This window comes from Oncorhynchus keta, chromosome 1 (genome assembly GCF_023373465.1).
Source record: "Oncorhynchus keta strain PuntledgeMale-10-30-2019 chromosome 1, Oket_V2, whole genome shotgun sequence".
NCBI lineage: Eukaryota > Metazoa > Chordata > Actinopteri > Salmoniformes > Salmonidae > Oncorhynchus > Oncorhynchus keta.
In genome coordinates this window covers 11,650,775-11,673,825 of record NC_068421.1, presented here as the reverse complement: position 1 = coordinate 11,673,825, position 23,051 = coordinate 11,650,775, and the positions used below count along the sequence as shown (strand labels likewise).

General features: G+C 46.1%; 1 protein-coding gene across 4 annotated transcripts in view; it reads right to left on the bottom strand.

Moving 5' to 3' along the window:
* grm5b (glutamate receptor, metabotropic 5b) overlaps window positions 1–22,837 on the bottom strand; it is a 122,591-nt gene extending 99,754 nt beyond the window's left edge. The window contains exons 1-4 of one of the 4 annotated variants that reach the window (XM_052503733.1): window positions 22,621–22,837; window positions 16,754–17,341; window positions 15,697–16,140; window positions 14,846–14,960 (exon numbers count right to left, since the gene is read on the bottom strand). In XM_052503733.1, the coding sequence (XP_052359693.1) occupies window positions 14,846–14,960; window positions 15,697–16,140; window positions 16,754–16,906 (712 nt within the window). In that variant the 5' untranslated portion in view covers window positions 16,907–17,341; window positions 22,621–22,837. Of the gene's footprint in view, window positions 1–14,845; window positions 14,961–15,696; window positions 16,141–16,753; window positions 17,342–20,848; window positions 21,006–21,181; window positions 21,588–22,133; window positions 22,331–22,620 lie in introns of those variants that run through there. The other 3 variants (XM_052503781.1, XM_052503752.1, XM_052503832.1) reach the window with 3 other exon arrangements.
* Between the last annotated feature and the right edge of the window lie 214 nt (window positions 22,838–23,051).

Genomic DNA, 23,051 nt, shown 5'->3' with positions numbered 1-23,051 from the left:
TCCTCCTCTCCACCCTCTCTGAGTTGGGCATCTCCGGCGCGGCCCACGCTTGGATTGCGTCCTACCTGACAGGTCGCTCCTACCAGGTGGCGTGGCGAGAATCTGTCTCCTCACCACGCGCTCTCACCACTGGTGTCCCCCAGGGCTCTGTTCTAGGCCCTCTCCTATTCTCGCTATACACCAAGTCACTTGGCTCTGTCATAACCTCACATGGTCTCTCCTATCATTGCTATGCAGACGACACACAATTAATCTTCTCCTTTCCCCCTTCTGATGACCAGGTGGCGAATCGCATCTCTGCATGTCTGGCAGACATATCAGTGTGGATGACGGATCACCACCTCAAGCTGAACCTCGGCAAGACGGAGCTGCTCTTCCTCCCGGGAAGGACTGCCCGTTCCATGATCTCGCCATCACGGTTGACAACTCCATTGTGTCCTCCTCCCAGAGCGCTAAGAACCTTGGCGTGATCCTGGACAACACCCTGTCGTTCTCAACTAACATCAAGGCGGTGGCCCGTTCCTGTAGGTTCATGCTCTACAACATCCGCAGAGTACGACCCTGCCTCACACAGGAAGCGGCGCAGGTCCTAATCCAGGCACTTGTCATCTCCCGTCTGGATTACTGCAACTCGCTGTTGGCTGGGTTCTCTGCCTGTGCCATTAAACCCCTACAACTCATCCAGAACGCCGCAGCCCGTCTGGTGTTCAACCTTCCCAAGTTCTCCCACGTCACCCCGCTCCTCCGCTCTCTCCACTGGCTTCCAGTTGAAGCTCGTATCCGCTACAAGACCATGGTGCTTGCCTACGGAGCTGTGAGGGGATCGGCACCTCAGTACCTCCAGGCTCTGATCAGGCCCTACACCCAAACAAGGGCACTGCGTTCATCCACCTCTGGCCTGCTCGCCTCCCTACCACTGAGGAAGTACAGTTCCCGCTCAGCCCAGTCAAAACTGTTCGCTGCTCTGGCTCCCCAATGGTGGAACAAACTCCCTCACGACGCCAGGACAGCGGAGTCAATCACCACCTTCCGGAGACACCTGAAACCCCACCTCTTTAAGGAATACCTAGGATAGGATAAAGTAATCCTTCTCACCCCCCTTAAAAGATTTAGATGCACTATTGTAAAGTGGCTGTTCCACTGGATGTCATAAGGTGAATGCACCAATTTGTAAGTCGCTCTGGATAAGAGCGTCTGCTAAATGACTTAAATGTAAATGTAAATGTAGTATCCCTCAATCATGTGTAGTACTTACTATATCCTATATTATGTTGTAGTATACTGTAGAATACTATACTACACACTGTAGTATCCCTCAATCATGTGTAGTACTTACTATATCCCATATTATGTTGTAGTATACAAAACAGAAGCTTTGTTCAGACTCCAGTCTACTTACAGTAGGTAGCACTAACAAAACTACAGTAATTTACAGAGTGCATATATTTTCAATACTATGTATCAATATTAAGTATGAAAATGGATGCACTCACTACTGTAAGTCGCTCTGGATAAGAGCGTCTGCTAAATGACATATGTTAAATGTTAAAATGTCCAGTGAATACTACGGTATACTACAGTAGAGTCCGCAAAAAACTACAGTAAAATCCACAAAAACACTACAGTACACTATTTACAGTATACTATAGTATTTTTATGTGGGTAAACACACACACACTCCAGCCCGATAACACGTAACCAGTCAAACTGGGAATCATTTGTGAAACACACACATCTATGCACAAAGACACAGTGAGAGAGCTAAGGAGAGCCTGCTTCCTGGCGGGAGTGAGGAAAACAGAGAGCAGAGAAACATATATCTCTATACACAATATAATAGCTTTAGAGACACAGAAGTGAGCAGAGCGGAACAGCAGCCAACAACACATAATGTGCTCTCCATTCGGTCTCAGCTGTGTCACAGCCGTTCCCATCACAATGGCAATTATCTGCTCAGGACAAACCAATTCTCACCAGGACTCTGGCTCACACTCGAAACACCTGACCACCCCTCATCTCTTCTCAGCTCATTCTCCTCCACTCAGATCTCCTCATCTTCTCGTTCAGTGTTATTTCCTCTCTGGTTTCTCCGTCATCTGTATTATTCACTTGAAGTCACGGGTGATGTAAGAATATTTTGAAGATTAATACACAACGCAGAGGACGAGAGGTCAATAGATTACTAATGATCAAAGGAAATTGTGTTTTGTTCTGTAATAGGGAAGTATTGATCAATAGGTCAGACACATGGGAGGAATTTCAGTCCGGGACTCATAGCTACATGGCAAGTTCTCATTGGTCCAAATTGTTTATACATTGAAACTGAAATAGGATACTTGTTATTTGGCCATTGGCCCAGTGTTATTGCAAGGAATTGTAATTGATCAACCAAAGGCTAGGGCTGGGTTATAAAACTACACCCTGTCCCTTTGTTCTGTGGAGAGAATCACTGGAGAGAATCACTGAGGACAGGGGAGAATCACTGAGGACAGGGGAGAATCACTGAGGACAGGGGAGAATCACTGAGGACAGGGGAGAATGAACATCTACCATCTACCTCCCCACATGATTTGTTCTCTTTGAATAAAGCTATTTTCCTCCCCCTGATTTTCTTTGGGGTCTGTGTTATTGAAGAATAACATCAACTGCTAACAGTGAGGTATAACATAGATGCCAAATAGGAAATAGCGCCCACCAGTTCAGCTATTTAACACAGGAAAGGGCCCCAGGAGACCACTTTAGACTGTCAAGATGCATGGCCTGTATGGTCCAGTGGTTACTACCACAGCCACTATGGGTTCCAATCTGACCCGTGTCCTTCTGACAATTTCTCCTGCCTTTCCTTTCTCCTCTTCGCTGTCCTATCTCAATAAAAACACAAAGCCCTAAAACAAATAGACAGTACCAGTCAAAAGTTTGGACACACCTACTCATTCAAGGCTTTTTCTTTATTTGTACTATTTTATACATTGACGAATAATAGTGAAGACATCAAAACTATGAAATAACACATATGGAATCATGTCGTAACCAAAAGAAAGTGTTAAACAAATCAAAATATATTTTATATTTGAGATCCTTCAAAGTAGCCACCCTTTGCCTTGATGAAAGCTTTGCACAATCTTGGCATTCTCTCAACCAGCTCCATGACCTGGAATGCATTTCAATTAACAGGTGTGCCTTGTTAGAAGTTAATTTGTGGAATTTCTTTCCTTTTTAATGTGTTTGAGCCAATCAGTTTTGTTGTGACAAGGTAGCGGTAGTATACAGAAAATAGCCCTATTTGGTAAAAGACCAAGTCAATATTATGGCAAGAACAGCTCAAATAAGCAAAGAGAAGTTAAATTAAGGTCAGTCAATACAGAACATTTCAAGAACTGAAAGTTTCTTCAAGTGCAGTCGCAAAAACCATCAAGCGCTATGATGAAACTGTCTCTCATGAGGACCGCCACAGGAAAGGAAGACCCAGAGTTACCTCTGCTGCAGAGGAGAAGTTCATTATAGTTACCAGCCTCAGAAATTGTAGCCCAAATAATTTCTTCACAGATGTTAAGATACACCCCGACTTTATATCACTGTCATGAAGAATTACGTCCATCCTGTGTCACTTTACTTGGACTAAGAAAATACACATTATGACACTGTTATGAAGCATTATGACCATCATACTCATATAAGCCATATAGGCCCTTATATCAGTCATGAGTCAAAAAGAGGGTGTCTTGTCCTGCTCCTGAAATATGCTCCTGCATTCATCCCAGTCATCAGCAACAGAGCATTGGAGCAGGTGCATGTCTGACGTCACTGTGTGTGCACAATGACAATGGTCTTTTAATATAGTCTATTAAAAATGTTACATAAACATACTGTTGACGAGTAGGCTATGGTTTAATGGAATGTTTTGCCTTGTGTGGGAGGTTTAGTGGGCTTTGACACTCTTACTTTGGTATATATAGTAACTACCCTGGTAGGTTTAGTGGGCTTTGACACTCTTACTTTGGTATATATAGTAACTACCCTGGTAGGTTTATTGGGCTTTGACACTCTTATGTAGGTATATATAGTAACTACCCTGGTAGGTTTAGTGGGCTTTGACACTCTTATGTAGGTATATATAGTAACTACCCTGGTAGGTTTATTGGGCTTTGACACTCTTATGTAGGTATATATAGTAACTACACTGGTAGGTTTATTGGGCTTTGACACTCTTATGTAGGTATATATAGTAACTACCCTGGTAGGTTTATTGGGCTTTGACACTCTTATGTAGGTATATATAGTAACTACCCTGGTAGGTTTATTGGGCTTTGACACTCTTATGTAGGTATATATAGTAACTACCCTGGTAGGTTTAGTGGGCTTTGACACTCTTATGTAGGTATATATAGTAACTAACCTGGTAGGTTTAGTGGGCTTTGACACTCTTATGTAGGTATATATAGTAACTAACCTGGTAGGTTTAGTGGGCTTTGACACTCTTATGTAGGTATATATAGTAACTAACCTGGTAGGTTTAGTGGGCTTTGACACTCTTATGTAGGTATATATAGTAACTAACCTGGTAGGTTTAGTGGGCTTTGACACTCTTATGTAGGTATATATAGTAACTACCCTGGTAGGTTTAGTGGGTTTTGACACTCTTATGTAGGTATATATAGTAACTACCCTGGTAGGTTTAGTGGGCTTTGACACTCTTATGTAGGTATATATAGTAACTAACCTGGTAGGTTTAGTGGGCTTTGACACTCTTATGTAGGTATATATAGTAACTAACCTGGTAGGTTTAGTGGGCTTTGACACTCTTATGTAGGTATATATAGTAACTACCCTGGTAGGTTTAGTGGGCTTTGACACTCTTATGTAGGTATATATAGTAACTAACCTGGTAGGTTTAGTGGGCTTTGACACTCTTATGTAGGTATATATAGTAACTACCCTGGTAGGTTTAGTGGGCTTTGACACTCTTATGTAGGTATAACCAGCCATATAGTAACTACCCTGGTAGGTTTAGTGGGCTTTGACACTCTTATGTAGGTATATATAGTAACTACCCTGGTAGGTTTAGTGGGCTTTGACACTCTTATGTAGGTATATATAGTAACTACCCTGGTAGGTTTAGTGGGCTTTGACACTCTTATGTAGGTATATATAGTAACTAACCTGGTAGGTTTAGTGGGCTTTGACACTCTTATGTAGGTATATATAGTAACTACCCTGGTAGGTTTAGTGGGCTTTGACACTCTTATGTAGGTATATATAGTAACTACCCTGGTAGGTTTAGTGGGCTTTGACACTCTTATGTAGGTATATATAGTAACTACCCTGGTAGGTTTAGTGGGCTTTGACACTCTTATGTAGGTATATATAGTAACTAACCTGGTAGGTTTAGTGGGCTTTGACACTCTTATGTAGGTATATATAGTAACTACCCTGGTAGGTTTAGTGGGCTTTGACACTCTTATGTAGGTATATATAGTAACTAACCTGGTAGGTTTAGTGGGCTTTGACACTCTTATGTAGGTATATATAGTAACTACCCTGGTAGGTTTAGTGGGCTTTGACACTCTTATGTAGGTATATATAGTAACTACCCTGGTAGGTTTAGTGGGCTTTGACACTCTTATGTAGGTATATATAGTAACTACCCTGGTAGGTTTAGTGGGCTTTGACACTCTTATGTAGGTATATATAGTAACTAACCTGGTAGGTTTAGTGGGTTTTGACACTCTTATGTAGGTATATATAGTAACTACCCTGGTAGGTTTAGTGGGCTTTGACACTCTTATGTAGGTATATATAATAACTAACCTGGTAGGTTTAGTGGGCTTTGACACTCTGACTTTGGTATATATAGTAACTAACCTGGTAGGTTTAGTGGGTTTTGACACTCTTATGTAGGTATATATAGTAACTAACCTGGTAGGTTTAGTGGGCTTTGATAACTGACTTATGTAGGTATATATAGTAACTAACCTGGTAGGTTTAGTTTTGTCTGTTGTCAAGGATCCTTAAACACAAAGTGCTTTTAATATACAGTGTTTTTCTATTTAAATATTTGACAAATGATTTCTGAGAACCTGACAAAAGTGTTCTGAGAACATGACAAACGTGTTCTGAGAACATGACAAACGTGTTCTGAGAACATGATAAACGTGTTCTGAGAACATGACAAACGTGTTCTGAGAACATGACAAACGTGTTCTGAGAACATGACAAAAGTGTTCTGAGAACATGACAAACGTGTTCTGAGAACATGACAAACGTGTTCTGAGAACATGACAAACGTGTTCTGAGAACATGACAAACGTGTTCTGAGAACATGACAAACGTGTTCTGAGAACATGACAAACGTGTTCTGAGAACATGACAAACGTGTTCTGAGAACATGACAAACGTGTTGTGAGAACATGACAAACGTGTTCTGAGAACATGACAAACGTGTTCTGAGAACATGACAAACGTGTTCTGAGAACATGACAAACGTGTTCTGAGAACATGACAAACGTGTTCTGAGAACATGACAAACGTGTTCTGAGAACATGACAAACGTGTTCTGAGAACATGACAAACGTGTTGTGAGAACATGACAAACGTGTTCTGAGAACATGACAAACGTGTTCTGAGAACATGACAAACGTGTTGTGTGCATGTTTGGTGGGAAGTTGATGTAATATTCCCCTAAGTGGGAGCCAGAGACAGACAGTGTGTTAGGCCTCAGTAATAACAACCATTATCTGCCACTGTAATGAACATCAATTCATTCTAAGTGAAATGGTCTCTCAACATCTCTCTCTCTCCCTCCATCTCTCTCTCTCTCTCTCTCTCTCTCTCTCTCTCTCTCTCTCTCTCTCTCTCTCTCTCTCTCTCTCTCTCTCTCTCTCTCTCTCTCTCTCTCTCTCTCTCTCTCTCTCCCTCCATCTCTCTCTCTCCCTCTCTCTCCATCTCTCTTCCTCTCTCCCTCATCTCTCTCTCTCCATCTCTCTTCCTCTCTCCCTCCATCGCTCTCCATCTCTCTCCATCTCTCTTCCTCTCTCCCTCCATCTCTCTCTCTCCCTCTCTCAAAATCTCTCTCTCTCCATCTCTCTTCCTCTCTCCCTCCCTCCATCTCTCTCTCTCCCTCTCTCAAAATCTCTCTCTCTCCATCTCTCTTCCTCTCTCGCTCCATCTCTCTCTCCCTCTCTCTCCATCTCTATTGTTCATTACCTCTATCTCCCTCCTCCTCTTTCACTTTAATCCTGTGCTGCTTAAGATTTGTAATAACATGTCAAACATAGAAATGCCTGGCATAGAATGGCAGAAGGACATAGAAATGCCTAGGGTAGAATGGCAGAGTGACAGCCTATCATGTTTCAGAGAGACAGTTCAAGATAACAACTCAGTTTACACCTCAAATAGTGAGAGGTGGCAATACAGGCCAATACTCTCCAACACACACTCAATACACACAAGTTAGAGTCTGGCGAGGATATGTCTCTCCTACAACGTTAATATATTACACACACATATGTTGTATTTACTAAATACATTTTAACTCCAACCAGATTATTTTGACCCTGTTTACCATGACAACAACCCTGACATATCCCATTAATCACACACGCACAAAAGCACATCTACACACATAGACACTACCCATCACACACACAGACACAGACACAGACACACACATACTCTCTCTTTCTCTCTCTCTCTCTCTCTCCCACACACTCCAATCCAACAGTTTTAATCCCCTGAGAGGTATCATCTCTGCCCAAATCAGCACTGTCCATTTAATGTTCCCTCTCAGGAGACCAGACAGACAGCTCTGTCACTCAGTACTGGGGGAGAGGGGTAGAGAGAGGGGGGATAGAGAGGGGGGGAAGTGGGATATGGAGAAGGAGAGGGGTTGAGAGAGAGAGAGATGTAGATAGGGAGGGGTTGTCATGCCCTGACCATAGAGGGCCTTTTTATTCTCTATTTTGGTTAGGTAGGGTGTGACTAGGGGGGTGTTCTTATCTCTGTGTTTTATTTCTATGTTGGCCTGGTATGGTTCCCAATCAGAGGCCGCTGTTTATCGTTGTCTCTGATTGGAATTAATATTTAGGCAGCCATTTCCCCACTGTGTTTTGTGGGATCTTGTTTCTGTGTAGTTGCCTGTGAGCACTGCATGTACGTCACTGGTCGTGTATTCTTTGTTTTCTTTGCGCGGTTCACTTATCAATAAAATATGTGGAACCCACGTTCCACATACTCTGACGTTGGTCAGAGTATGCTTCCGACGATCATGACAGGGGTAGAGAGAGGGGGGAATAGGGAGGGGGAAGGGGACAGTGGGTAGAGAGAGGGGGGAATAGGGAGGGGGAAGGGGACAGTGGGGTAGAGAGAGGGGGGAATAGGGAGGGGGAAGGGGACAGTGGGGTAGAGAGAGGGGGAATAGGGAGGGGGAAGGGGACAGTGGGGTAGAGAGAGGGGGAATAGGGAGGGGAAGGGGACAGTGGGGTAGAGAGAGGGGGAATAGGGAGGGGGAAGGGGACAGTGGGGTAGAGAGAGGGGGGAATAGGGAGGGGGAAGGGGACAGTGGGATAGTGGGACAGTGGGATAGAGAGAGGGGGTTGGTTAAACAGGATGTATTTAGAAGTGTTTGTCCTCCATCTCTCTCCCTACCTATGCCTCCTCCTCATCCTCCATCTCTCCCCTACCTATCCCTCCTCATCATCCTCCATATCTCCCTACCTATCCCTCCTCCTCATCCTCCATATCTCCCTACCTATCCCTCCTCCCTATCCTCCATCTCTCCCTACCTATCCCTCCTCCCTATCCTCCATCTCTCCCTACCTATCCCTCCTCCTCATCCTCCATCTCTCCCCTACCTATCCCTCCTCCTCATCCTCCATATCTCCCTACCTATCCCTCCTCCTCATCCTCCATCTCTCCCTACCTATCCCTCCTCCTTATCCTCCATATCTCCCCTACCTATCCCTCCTCCTCATCCTCCATATCTCCCTACCTATCCCTCCTCCTCATCCTCCATCTCTCCCCTACCTATCCCTCCTCCTTATCCTCCATATCTCCCCTACCTATCCCTCCTCCTCATCCTCCATATCTCCCTACCTATCCCTCCTCCTCATCCTCCATCTCTCCCCTACCTATCCCTCCTCCTCATCCTCCATCTCTCTCCTACCTATCCCTCCTCCTTATCCTCCATATCTCCCTACCTATCCCTCCTCCTCATCCTCCATATCTCCCCTACCTATCCCTCCTCCTCATCCTCCATCTCTTCCCTACCTATCCCTCCTCCTCATCCTCCATCTCTCCCCTACCTATCCCTCCTCCTCATCCTCCATATCTCCCTACCTATCCCTCCTCCTCATCCTCCATCTCTCCCTACCTATCCCTCCTCCTCATCCTCCATATCTCCCTACCTATCCCTCCTCCTCATCCTCCATATCTCCCCTACCTATCCCTCCTCCTCATCCTCCATATCTCCCTACCTATCCCTCCATCTCTCCCCTACCTAGCCCTCCTTCTCATCCTCCATATCTCCCTACCTATCCCTCCTCCTCACCCTCCATCTCTCCCCTACCTATCCCTCCTCCTCATCCTCCATCTCTCTCCCTACCTATCCCTCTTCCCTATCCTACATCTCTCCCTACCTATCCCTCCTCCATATACTCCATCTCTCTCCCTACCTATCCCTCTTCCCTATCCTCCATCTCTCTCCCTACCTATCCCTCTTCCCTATCCTCCATCGCTCCCTACTTATCCCTCCTCCCTATCCTCCATCTCTCTCCCTACCTATCCCTCCTCCCTATCCTCCATCTCTCTCCCTACCTATCCCTCTTCCCTATCCTCCATCTCTCCCTACCTATCCCTCTTCCCTATCCTCCATCTCTCCCTACCTATCCCTCCTCCCTATCCTCCATCTCTCCCTACCTATCCCTCTTCCCTATCCTCCATCTCTCCCTACCTATCCCTCTTCCCTATCCTCCATCTCTCCCTACCTATCCCTCCTCCCTATCCTCCATCTCTCTCCCTACCTATCCCTCTTCCCTATCCTCCATCTCTCCCTACCTATCCCTCCTCCCTATCCTCCATCTCTCCCTACCTATCCCTCTTCCCTATCCTCCATCTCTCCCTACCTATCCCTCTTCCCTATCCTCCATCTCTCTCCCTACCTATCCCTCTTCCCTATCCTCCATCTCTCTCCCTACCTATCCCTCTTCCCTATCCTCCATCTCTCTCCCTACCTATCCCTCCATCTCTCCCTACCTATCCCTCTTCCCTATCCTCCATCTCTCTCCCTACCTATCCCTCCTCCCTATCCTCTATCTCTCTCCCTACCTATCCCTCTTCCCTATCCTCCATCTCTCCCTACCTATCCCTCTTCCCTATCCTCCATCTCTCCCTACCTATCCCTCTTCCCTATCCTCCATCTCTCTCCCTACCTATCCCTCTTCCCTATCCTCCATCTCTCCCTAACTATCCCTCTTCCCTATCCTCCATCTCTCTCCCTACCTATCCCTCTTCCCTATCCTCCATCTCTCTCCCAACCTATCCCTCCTCCCTATCCTCCATCTCTCCCTACCTATCCCTCTTCCCTATCCTCCATCTCTCTCCCTACCTATCCCTCCTCCCTATCCTCCATCTCTCCCTACCTATCCCTCTTCCCTATCCTCCATCTCTCTCCCTACCTATCCCTCCTCCCTATCCTCTATCTCTCTCCCTACCTATCCCTCTTCCCTATCCTCCATCTCTCCCTACCTATCCCTCTTCCCTATCCTCCATCTCTCCCTACCTATCCCTCTTCCCTATCCTCCACCTCTCTCCCTACCTATCCCTCCTCCCTATCCTCCATCTCTCCCTACCTATCCCTCTTCCCTATCCTCCATCTCTCTCCCTACCTATCCCTCTTCCCTATCCTCCATCTCTCCCTAACTATCCCTCCTCCCTATCCTCCATCTCTCCCTACCTATCCCTCTTCCCTATCCTCCATCTCTCTCCCTACCTATCCCTCCTCCCTATCCTCCATCTCTCCCCTGACAGACAGGTGCGTCAATAAATCAGCACGCCAAAAATCTGAGGGGGCACAAAATACGTGAGAATTTTGTTTTTTTAAACACCTGAAACTGTTTTTTCAACCAATCTAGAGCCATAATCATTATGCTTAATTCTATATAAAAAACATATACTTTTTATCTAAGCATACTTCCTGAGCTGTCTGTATTCTCCATATCTGGTGGTTCCTGGTGATATCCTGCAATAATTGGCTGATGAGAATGCTCTGTTATTTTTTATTATTAATGGAAATTCACGACAAAGCTGATCCCCCTTTCTCCGTTATCTCTCTCTCATTATATCACTTTCCACTTCGTCCTTCTCGCTCTCTCCTTCTCTTTCACAACATCCCTCTCTCTCGTTCCCTCTCTCTCTTGATGAGACAGAGTAGTTGTCCTTAAGAAATGAGACATGACCAGATGAGACAAGACCAGACAAGACCAGACCAGACCAGACAGGACCAGACAAGGTGAGACCAGGCAAGACCAGACCAGACAAGATTAGACAAGACCAGACCAGATGAGACATGGCGAAACAAGGCCAGACAAGGCCAGACAAGATGAGACCAGACCAGACAAGACCAGACCACATTAGACCAGACCAGATCAGACAAGACCAGACCAGACAAGACCACAATAGACCAGACCAGACAAGACTAGACTAGACCAGACCAGACCAGACCAGACCAGACAAGACCAGACCAAACAAGACCAAACAAGACCAGACAAGACCAGACAAGACCAGACAAGACCAGACAAGGCCAGACCAGACAAGACCAGACCAGACAAGGCTAGACCAGACAAGACCAGACCAGACAAGGCTAGACCAGACCAGACCAGACAAGGCTAGACCAGACAAGACCAGACAAGACCAGACCAGACAAGAACAGACCAGACAAGACGTGACAAGACCAGACAAGATGTGACAAGACCAGACAAGAACAGACAAAACTAGACAAGACAAGACCAGACAAGACCAGACTCAACGAGACAAGACCAGACAAGATTAGACAAGACATGGCGAGACAAGACCAGACAAGGCCAGACAAGATGAGACCAGACAAGACCAGACCAGACCACACTAGACCAGACCAGACCAGACCACACTAGACCAGACCAGATCAGACAAGACTAGACCAGACAAGGCCAGACAAGATGAGACCAGACAAGACCAGACCAGACCACACTAGACCAGACCAGATCAGACAAGACTAGACCAGACCAGACCACACTAGACCAGACCAGATCAGACAAGACTAGACCAGACAAGACCACAATAGACCAGACCAGATCAGACAAGACTAGACCAGGACAGACAAGACCAAACAAGACCAGACAAGACTAGACCAGACCAGACTAGACAAGACCAGACAAGGCTAGACCAGACAAGACTAGAACAGACAAGAACAGACCAGACCAGACATGACAAGACCAGACAAGATTAAATAAAACCAGACAAGACCAGACAAAACTAGACAAGACCAGACAAGACCAGACCAGACCACACACCAGACCAGACCAGACAAGACCAGACAAGACCAGACAAGACCAGACAAGACCAGACAAGACCAGACAGACCAGACCAGACAAGACCAGACCATACAAGACCAGACAAGACCAGACCAGGCAAGACCAGACCATACAAGACCAGACCAGACCAGACCAGACAAGACCAGACCAGACAAGACCATACAAGACCAGACAAGACCAGACCAGGCAAGACCAGACCAGACAAGACCATACAAGACCAGACCAGACAAGACCATACAAGACCAGACCAGACAAGAACAGACCAGACAAGACCATACAAGACAAGACCAGACAAGAACAGACCAGAAAGACCAGGCGTGACACGACCAGACAAGATTAGACAAGACCAGACAAGAACAGACAAGACCAGACGTGACAAGACCAGACCAGTTCAGACCAGAACAGACCAGACAAGAACAGACCACACAAGAATAGACAAGACCAGACCAGACCAAACCAAACCAGACAAGAATAGACAAGACCAGACCAGACCAAACCAAACCAGACAAGAATAGACAAGACTTGACCAGACCAGACCAGACAAAACAACAAAAGACCAGACAAGACCAGACCAGACAAGACAAGACCAGATAAGACCAAACCAAACCAGACAAGACCAAACTGGACCAGACCAGACCAGATCAGACCAGACAAAACCAGACAAGACCAGTCAAGACCAGACCAGTCCTGATAAAATCAGACCAGACAAAACCAGACCAGACAAAACCAGACCAGACCAGACAAGACTAGACCCAACCAGACGAGCAGAGACCAGACAAGACCAGACAAGACAAAACCAGACCAGACAAAACGAGAAAAGACCAGACCAGACAAGACCAGAACAGACGCGAAGAGACCAGACCAGTAGAGACAAGACCAGACAAGACCAGAGCAGACCAGACAAGACAAAACCAGACCAGTCAAGACCAGACCAGACAAGACCAGACGAGCAGAGACCAGATCAGACCAGTAGAGACCAGACCAGTAGAGACCAGAGCAGTCTAACACTACTGTTTCAGTTCCTCCCTTCCTTACAGTGACACTCCCATAGCCTCATATTCAATGTGTGTGTGTGTGTGTGTGTGTGTGTGTGTGTGTGTGTGTGTGTGTGTGTGTGTGTGTGTGTGTGTGTGTGTGTGTGTGTGTGTGTGTGTGTGTGTGTGTGTGTGTGTGTGTGTGTGTGTGTGTGTGTGTGTGTGTGTGTGTGTGTGTGTGTGACAAGACCAGACCAAACCAGACCAGACAAGAATAGACAAGACTAGACCAGACCAGACCAGACAAAACAACAAAAGACCAGACAAGACAAGACCAGATAAGACCAAACCAAACCAGACAAGACCAAACCGGACCAGACCAGATCAGACCAGACAAAACCAGACAAGACCAGTCAAGACCAGACCAGTCCTGATAAAATCAGACCAGACAAAACCAGACCAGACAAAACCAGACCAGACCAGACAAGACTAGACCCAACCAGACGAGCAGAGACCAGACAAGACCAGACAAGACAAAACCAGACCAGACAAAACGAGACAAGACCAGACCAGAACAGACGCGCAGAGACCAGACCAGTAGAGACAAGACCAGACAAGACCAGAGCAGACCAGACAAGACCAGACAAGACAAAACCAGACCAGTCAAGACCAGACCAGACAAGACCAGACGAGCAGAGACCAGATCAGACCAGTAGAGACCAGACCAGTAGAGACCAGACCAGTAGAGACCAGAGCAGTCTAACACTACTGTTTCAGTTCCTCCCTTCCTTACAGTGACACTCCCATAGCCTCATATTCAGTGTGTGTGTGTGTGTGTGTGTGTGTGTGTGTGTGTGTGTGTGTGTGTGTGTGTGTGTGTGTGTGTGTGTGTGTGTGTGTGTGTGTGTGTGTGTGTGTGTGTGTGTGTGTGTGTGTGTGTGTGTGCGTGCGAGTGCGTGTTAAGGTGTAACTCTGATTAACGGTTCAGCTAAAGACCTACTTCCCTTTGTGGCCAAACCACAGATTAATTACAGCCAGTCATCAGCGCCCAGAGAGAGAGAAAGAGAGGGCCAGAGGAGGACGCAATATAGTGGAGAAAAAGAGGCATGGATGTGAGTGGGAAGAGGGAAACACACAAACTCAATACCAAAAACACATTCTCTCAAATGTTCTTGTTTGTGTGAATGGCCACAGACCAGCGGGACAAAAAGAAGACAGACAGACAGACAGACAGACAGACAGACAGACAGACAGACAGACAGACAGACAGACAGACAGACAGACAGACAGACAGTGTGCTGTTCTTACCCTCTGTGTGGATGGCAGAGACATAGCTCCAGTTGTATCTCTTGACAATGTCCACCATGGCTCTGGCCTGCTGAGCATCCGATGGCACCACCCTCATAAAGTACTTATACAAACTCTGTTGGAGATAACAGTACTCATTAAGTACTTATACAAACTCTGTTGGAGATAACAGTACTCACAAAGTACTTATACAAACTCTGTTGGAGATAAACAGTACTCATTAAGTACTTATACAAACTCTGTTGGAGATAACAGTACTCACAAAGTACTTATACAAACTCTGTTGGAGATAAACAGTACTCATTAAGTACTTATACAAACTCTGTTGGAGATAACAGTACTCATTAAGTACTTATACAAACTCTGTTGGAGATAACAGTACTCACAAAGTACTTATACAAACTCTGTTGGAGATAAACAGTACTCATTAAGTACTTATACAAACTCTGTTGGAGATAACAGTACTCACAAAGTACTTATACAAACTCTGTTGGAGATAACAGTACTCATTAAGTACTTATACAAACTCTGTTGGAGATAACAATACTCACAAAGTACTTATACAAACTATGTTGGAGATAAACAGTACTCATTAAGTACTTATACAAACTCTGTTGGAGAGAAACAGTACTCATAAAGTACCTATACAAACTCTGTTGGAGAGTAACAGTACTCATAAAGTACCTATACAAACTCTGTTGGAGAGTAACAGTACTCATAAAGTACTCATAGCAAACTCTATTGGAGAGAAACACAGTAGACTACTCATAAAGTACTAATAACATAGAATAGAATGGAGTAGAGTAAATTAAAATAGAATAGAGTAAAATAAAATAGAATTGTGTGCCTACTTTGTCACTGAGGTCCATGCTGGTAGCAGAGTAGGCGATCTGGGGTATGTTGAAGAGCTGTAGGAGGTTCTGGACCTGAATGGCCACAGAGCTGGAGCCTGGTCCTATCAGCCCGACGATGGGTTTCTTCCCCCGCATGGGGGTTGCAGCGGGGTCCGCACACCTCGGCCCTCCCCTCCCGTCGGCTCCTCCCCCGCCGCCCCCCCACACACTGCCTCCCCCCACCTCAGCCTCGTCGGAGGACACCAGGGAGTCTCGTATGAACTCAATGCTCTGCTCCAGGGCCACAGCAGAGTGCCAGCAGGAGTCTCTTATCTCACAGCCCAGGCTGATGTTGGGGAGGATATGGGGGTCAGCGTTGATACGGTCTAGAGTGTGCAGCATGGCCTCAACACGCTGGATACCGTACTGCTCGCGCACCGAGCCGCATTTACGTTCGTGTACCTGGGTGAGGAATACACACACACACATAAACACAAACACACACTGGATACTGCTCTACTCACGACACGCACTGAGACACTCTTACACTTATGCAGCTGGGGATGGATACAGTGGGGTCTGAAATTATTGACACCCTTGATAAAAATGAGAAACATTGACCGTATAAAGTGAATCATTCAAATACTGAGCTGTACTGTATGCAAAAACAACCAAAGGGAAATGATATCATTTTATACTAAAACAATTGCTCAGAGAAAGAGATTTAGAAGGAGTTAAGGGACCAAATTATTGACCCGCCTGTTTTCAATATCTTTCAATAATTCAACTTGTGAGGATAAGGCCACTGTTTTCTGAGTTGGAGAACACATTGGGAGGAATCATAGACCATTGCTCCATACAGAATCTGTGTTTACTAAATAGCATTGGCACTTGGATTTGGAGAAAAAAAATGGCATAGAATATAGCTCAGTTTTTTAAATTATTTATTTTATACAGTCATTTATGCTCATCTTTATCAAGGGTGTCAATCATCTCAGACCCCACTGTGCATCTTCCCCACACCATCAGTCATTCATGTGGACATAAAGGATGCCTTAGTCTCAGAGGGTTGTACCTTGTCCGCTGTCGGCTGGTGATGGACAGAGAACAGGGCTCCTATGATGATGTCACCGGGGATGTGTGCCACGACTCGCCGCTCGTTAGACTGGGCGTCGCCAACAGTCCCACGCCACGCCCATACAGGCAGGGCCAGGATGATCCAGATCATCTTATTGGTTAATTTGTTAACAAAGAAAATGTCTTGATGATGTGTCCTGATGATGTCCAGTTTGGTCAAGAACTACTATGCTTCATGAGAGTAAAGTTCCTCTCCATTGTGAAGAGTGGTGGCAAGCCAAATATAATACAAATGTGGACTTCCTCCTCCTGCTGTGAAAGTCAAGGACGGGCCGTTGCCACGTTACCAATAAGGAGTGCCAGAGAGAAGCCGTGTCCTCCTCCTGCTGTGGAAGTCAAGGACGGGCCATTGCCACGTTACCAATAAGGAGTGCCAGAGAGAAGCCGTGTATGTTGGGAAATACTTTAGACTCCTTCTGGTCGAAACTGGACTCCACTCTGATTGGTTGAGGAATATCCTCCTCTATGGTGAAGCGGTGGTCTCCATGGTAACAGGTAACAGACAGGTAAAGGGGCCGGTCATTACCTGTAAACGGAGAGGTAGTGGGGGGTTAGGGTCTGAACGCAGCAGGGGACATCAATCCTTTATAGGGGCTTACTTTGCTGTTTTCACATCAATCTGTTATCTACCTGTGACACATCAGGGAGCAGGGAAGGCTGTCGGAGAGGAGGGTGAACAATAACATTCAACACCAGACCAAGTCTCAGAGCACAGGAACCATACCCAGTGGGAACCTATCCAAGCAGTTTATACTCTCACAGGAACCATACCCAGTGGGAACCTATCCAAGCAGTTTATACTCTCACAGGAACCATACCCAGTGGGAACCTATCCAAGCAGTTTATACTCTCACAGGAACCATACCCAGTGTGAACCTATCCAAGCAGTTTATACTCTCACAGGAACCATACCCAGTGGGAACCTATCCAAGCAGTTTATACTCTCACAGGAACCATACCCAGTGGGAACCTATCCAAGCAGTTTATACTCTCACAGGAACCATACCCAGTGGGAACCTATCCAAGCAGTTTATACTCTCACAGGAACCATACCCAGTGGGAACCTATCCAAGCAGTTTATACTCTCACAGGAACCATACCCAGTGGGAACCTCATCCAAGCAGTTTATACTCTCACAGGAACCATACCCAGTGGGAACCTATCCAAGCAGTTTATACTCTCACAGGAACCATACAGTTTATACCAGTGGGAAACCTATCCAAGCAGTTTATACTCTCACAGGAACCATACCCAGTGGGAACCTATCCAAGCAGTTTATACTCTCACAGGAACCATACCCAGTGGGAACCTATCCAAGCAGTTTATACTCTCACAGGAACCATACCCAGTGGGAACCTATCCAAGCAGTTTATACTCTCACAGGAACCATACCCAGTGGGAACCTATCCAAGCAGTTTATACTCTCACAGGAACCATACCCAGTGGGAACCTATCCAAGCAGTTTATACTCTCACAGGAACCATACCCAGTTTATACTCTCACAGGGAACCTATCCAAGCAGTTTATACTCTCACAGGAACCATACCCAGTGGGAACCTATCCAAGCAGTTTATACTCTCACAGGAACCATACCCAGTGGGAACCTATCCAAGCAGTTTATACTCTCACAGGAACCATACCCAGTGGGAACCTATCCAAGCAGTTTATACTCTCACAGGAACCATACCCAGTGTGGAACCTATCCAAGCAGTTTATACTCTCAGGAACCATTTATAAGCAGTTTATACTCACAGGAACCATACCCAGTGGGAACCTATCCAAGCAATACTCTCACAGGAACCAGTTTATAAGCAGTTTATACTCACAGGAACCATACCCAGTGGGAACCTATCCAAGCAGTTTATACTCTCACAGGAACCATACCCAGTGGGAACCTATCCAAGCAGTTTATACTCTCACAGGAACCATACCCAGTGGGAACCTATCCAAGCAGTTTATACTCTCACAGGAACCATACCCAGTGGGAACCTATCCAAGCAGTTTATACTCTCACAGGAACCATACCCAGTGGGAACCTATCCAAGCAGTTTATACTCTCACAGGAACCATACCCAGTGGGAACCTATCCAAGCAGTTTATACTCTCACAGGAACCATACCCAGTGGGAACCTATCCAGTTTAGTGGGAACCTATCCAAGCAGTTTATACAGTTTATACTCTCACAGGAACCATACCCAGTGGAACCTATGAACCTATCCTATCCAAGCAGTTTATACTCTCACAGGAACCATACCCAGTGGGAACCTATCCAAGCAGTTTATACTCTCACAGGAACCATACCCAGTGGGAACCTATCCAAGCAGTTTATACTCTCACAGGAACCATACCCAGTGGGAACCTATCCAAGCAGTTTATACTTTCACAGGAACCATACCCAGTGGGAACCTATCCAAGCAGTTTATACTCTCACAGGAACCATACCCAGTGGGAACCTATCCAAGCAGTTTATACTCTCACAGGAACCATACCCAGTGGGAACCTATCCAAGCAGTTTATACTCTCACAGGAACCATACCCAGTGGGAACCTATCCAAGCAGTTTATACTCTCACAGGAACCATACCCAGTGGGAACCTATCCAAGCAGTTTATACTCTCACAGGAACCATACCCAGTGGGAACCTATCCAAGCAGTTTATACTCTCACGGGAACCATACCCAGTGGGAACCTATCCAAGCAGTTTATACTCTCACATGAATCCTACCACAGCTTCACACCAATGCCTCATCAGAATATATATAATACATTTGCATGCTTTGAGGTCTTGTGTCACTTTTCAAAGGATCAGAGACACAATTCACAAAATGATCATGATGAACAACACTCTCACTCTACCTCATGTCATATAGGCCTCGTAAACTATAACTAAAACGCTTGTGTATTTCAAGCAAATATATTTAACCTCAATTATGCATAACAACATATCGTAACCACGGGTAGAACATATTTCAATAGATTTCAGCAGCTCGAAGCACTAAGTAAATGAGTTTGAAGGGAATGGGTCCAACTTTGTGCAAATAGACTTGATCAAGGTCGTCGGAATGTTGGCAGAGTTGGGGGCTCAACAGTTCGAGCCCGGCCGGTGTCCCCTCGAGCGGTAGGCGAGAAACGAGGGGGTCAAGGGAAGTAATTCATATGACAGCGTCATTACAGCGCCATTAACAGGAGAGCTGTTCGCTCGGGATCCATTCTTCCTAAGAGCCATTCATCCTGCAGCCCGCAAGACCGATTTATCATGATACAGACTCCTCCACCACCGTCTTTCTCTCTCTCGCGCTCTGTCTCTTTACCACCAAAGCTGCGCGCGGTATTACATACCTGTCGCTCTGTATGTGCTCAAGTATAGGTCACATTTCACTTAATTACGGAACCGAATGGATTTATCCTCTTCTCTATCACAGAAACATAAATCTGCTCAAATAGGCATGAACGTTGTTCAGCCCGTTGGCTACAGAGGTCACTGCGCTTCTCGCCGGTATAAATTGTCAATAGGCTAGCCTGCCACATTCAACACACCACGGTTATCCCGTTAAATAAACCGCGTTGATACGCCGAAAAATCAACAGTCTGGGAGATTTAAGTTGCCCATAGATTTCGTCATTGATTGAGTAAACAACGGAAGAGGATAGCAGGATTTTAACATGATGTGCCTGTGCACATTGAATAGGATATATGTGTCTTTATAGCCTATGGATACCCTTGTGAAGTCTGCCAACGGGAATGCGCTCCAAGCAGGGACAGACTGGCCATCTAGCATTTCGGGCAAATGCCAGATAGGCTGGTCCCTTTTTAGCCCAGTGGGCCTAACTAACTTGTTGTTTTTTTCTCAGCAAAATGATTAGCTAGATAATGATGGCATTAAGGGAAAAATGAGCCGTGTGTTAGAAATGGCAGGGACGATTTCTGATCCCAATCTGCTCCTGGCTCCATGGCTAAACCATGTCAAATAAGGAGACATGGCAATGGTCTGTCTGTCTTTCTGTCTGTCTCATAGCTTGTGAAACGGGACGGACCTGGTAGCTGCATGCGCTTGTCCTCCAGAGCTGTCCGCGGTGCTGAAATTGATTCCTCGCGCGCATCACCGTTTGCCCAGACAACCATCGCAGAGAAGAGAGTTCTGTAACTTTTATATTTCCCTTGACAATGTTAACATCAAAACCCTCACCGGTCAAAAACACTTAAAGACAGAAGGTTGGCTTCCACACGGAATGATGTTACCGAGGGGAGGTGTGTGTGGGGGGTGGGGAGTAAATAGAGCGGAGGCTATCTGCTGTGTCTCACTGTTGCATTACACAGACTGAACGCGCCGTTACGTTACATCCAAATGTACACACATAGAGCCTTACCGTGTCAATCTGCGACCTCGTTCATTTCCACGGGATAAAGGCAGAACACGCACCGACTGCTTGCGACCTATGCCACAGCTCGAGCTCTTCTCGTCTTCATGTCACGCACAAACTCTGCCGGTGCGATGTCTGCTCACGCATCGCGCGCCAAACCCCTAGTCTAACCCCCTCCTCTGAACCAGTATGTCTCGCGACAGGGCAGGTTACCTGGCAGCTCTCTATATCCACACACTGTGCAGAGGAGTGACTATCATGGCAGTCTGTCTATCTGACACAACTCCACTCAGGGAGAACTGCAGTTGGTGAGCTTGTGTTTTTTGTTTGGGTTATTTCCTGCGGCGCGTGCCGCTTTCAGACCGCAAGGTGACTGCCTCGCGTCCTTCGAAACACCGCTCAGCGCGCGCCCTCCCTTCCGGCGAAGATGTTTGTGAATGAATTCCCGCATCGAACCTGTGACACTAGGCTGAATCACCAAATACACACTGATCATCAGATCACACACGTGTGTGTGTGTGTGTGTGTGTGTGTGTGTGTGTGTGTGTGTGTGTGTGTGTGTGTGTGTGGCCTTCCAAACGGATTATGTCAAGTCTACCACCCGATGGCCATCCTGAGACATTGATGGAATGAGCGACTCGGTGCGTTTATCGATCCATGACACTGTCACTAATCTCTCTCTGTCTCTCGCTCTCAATCTCTCTCTCGTTCTCTCGTTCTCTCGATCTCTCTCTCTCACACACACACACACACACACACACACACACACACACACACACACACACACACACACACACACACACACACACACACACACACACACACACACACACACACACACACACACACACACACACACACACACACACACACACACACACACACGCATTAGGCTCAGTAGCACAAACAGCAGTCTGAACCAGGCGGGCACAACACACAGAGGCGGGCTATTACCTACCTTATAAGCTCTCTAATAGTAGTATCGCCCATCACACAGAGCTTTGAAGGTTGTATTGCAGGCAGTCAACATTTACTTTGGTGCTAAAACGTTCCCGATATCATATATAATTTACAATTAACAGAAACATGAATATCGTCCACACTAATTCCAGGATGACACAAATAGCGCGGGAATCGAATCAGACCAACCGGGCTCTGACACAATGGCCGTTAATGCACGGTACAGCTCGAGTAAACAGCCGTCTGCCCTCTGCTGGCCTGCCCGCCTCTCAACGTGAATACACACATCTAACATGTTCATCATTTGTTTAGAACAAAATAATACAACTCAACAGTATCAAAGAAAAAGCTTAAAAGTAAATGAAAAATGAATGACTTTGTATTTGTTGCTTTTTACAGATTGACTGTTTTGTTGATAACATGTTTTTCCTGAATGTAAGACTAGCCCAAAAGTTAAATGGGAAAAGCTATTTGAATAGGCCTACCTCAACTAGACCACCGTGCATGTTCTGGAGAAACCCCACTCCACGTACTGATCAGAGCATCATGGTCGTGATGAATCCACGCTTTCACTATGGCAACGACGGAACACCGAGTCTGTTCCTGCGCTCTTTCGCTCGCTCGCTGTCTGTCGCGCTTGCTCTGCGCGGCTCCAATATGGGGGCTTCATCGCGGCCACGCTCTGCGCGTCACAGTCCAACTACCGATCTGACAGTCTCCTCTCTATCTCTCTCTATATATATCCCTCTCTATCTCTCTCTCAATGTCTCTCTTCCTCTCTCTCTCTGTGTGCTCTCTCTTTTGAATACAGTATGTACAGGCTAAGTGTGTTTGTGTTAATGGATGGAAAGATGTGCAGATACAGATTCAGGGGGAGTGTTTAGGGGCTTGGCCACAAACAAGGCCAGAATTAAAT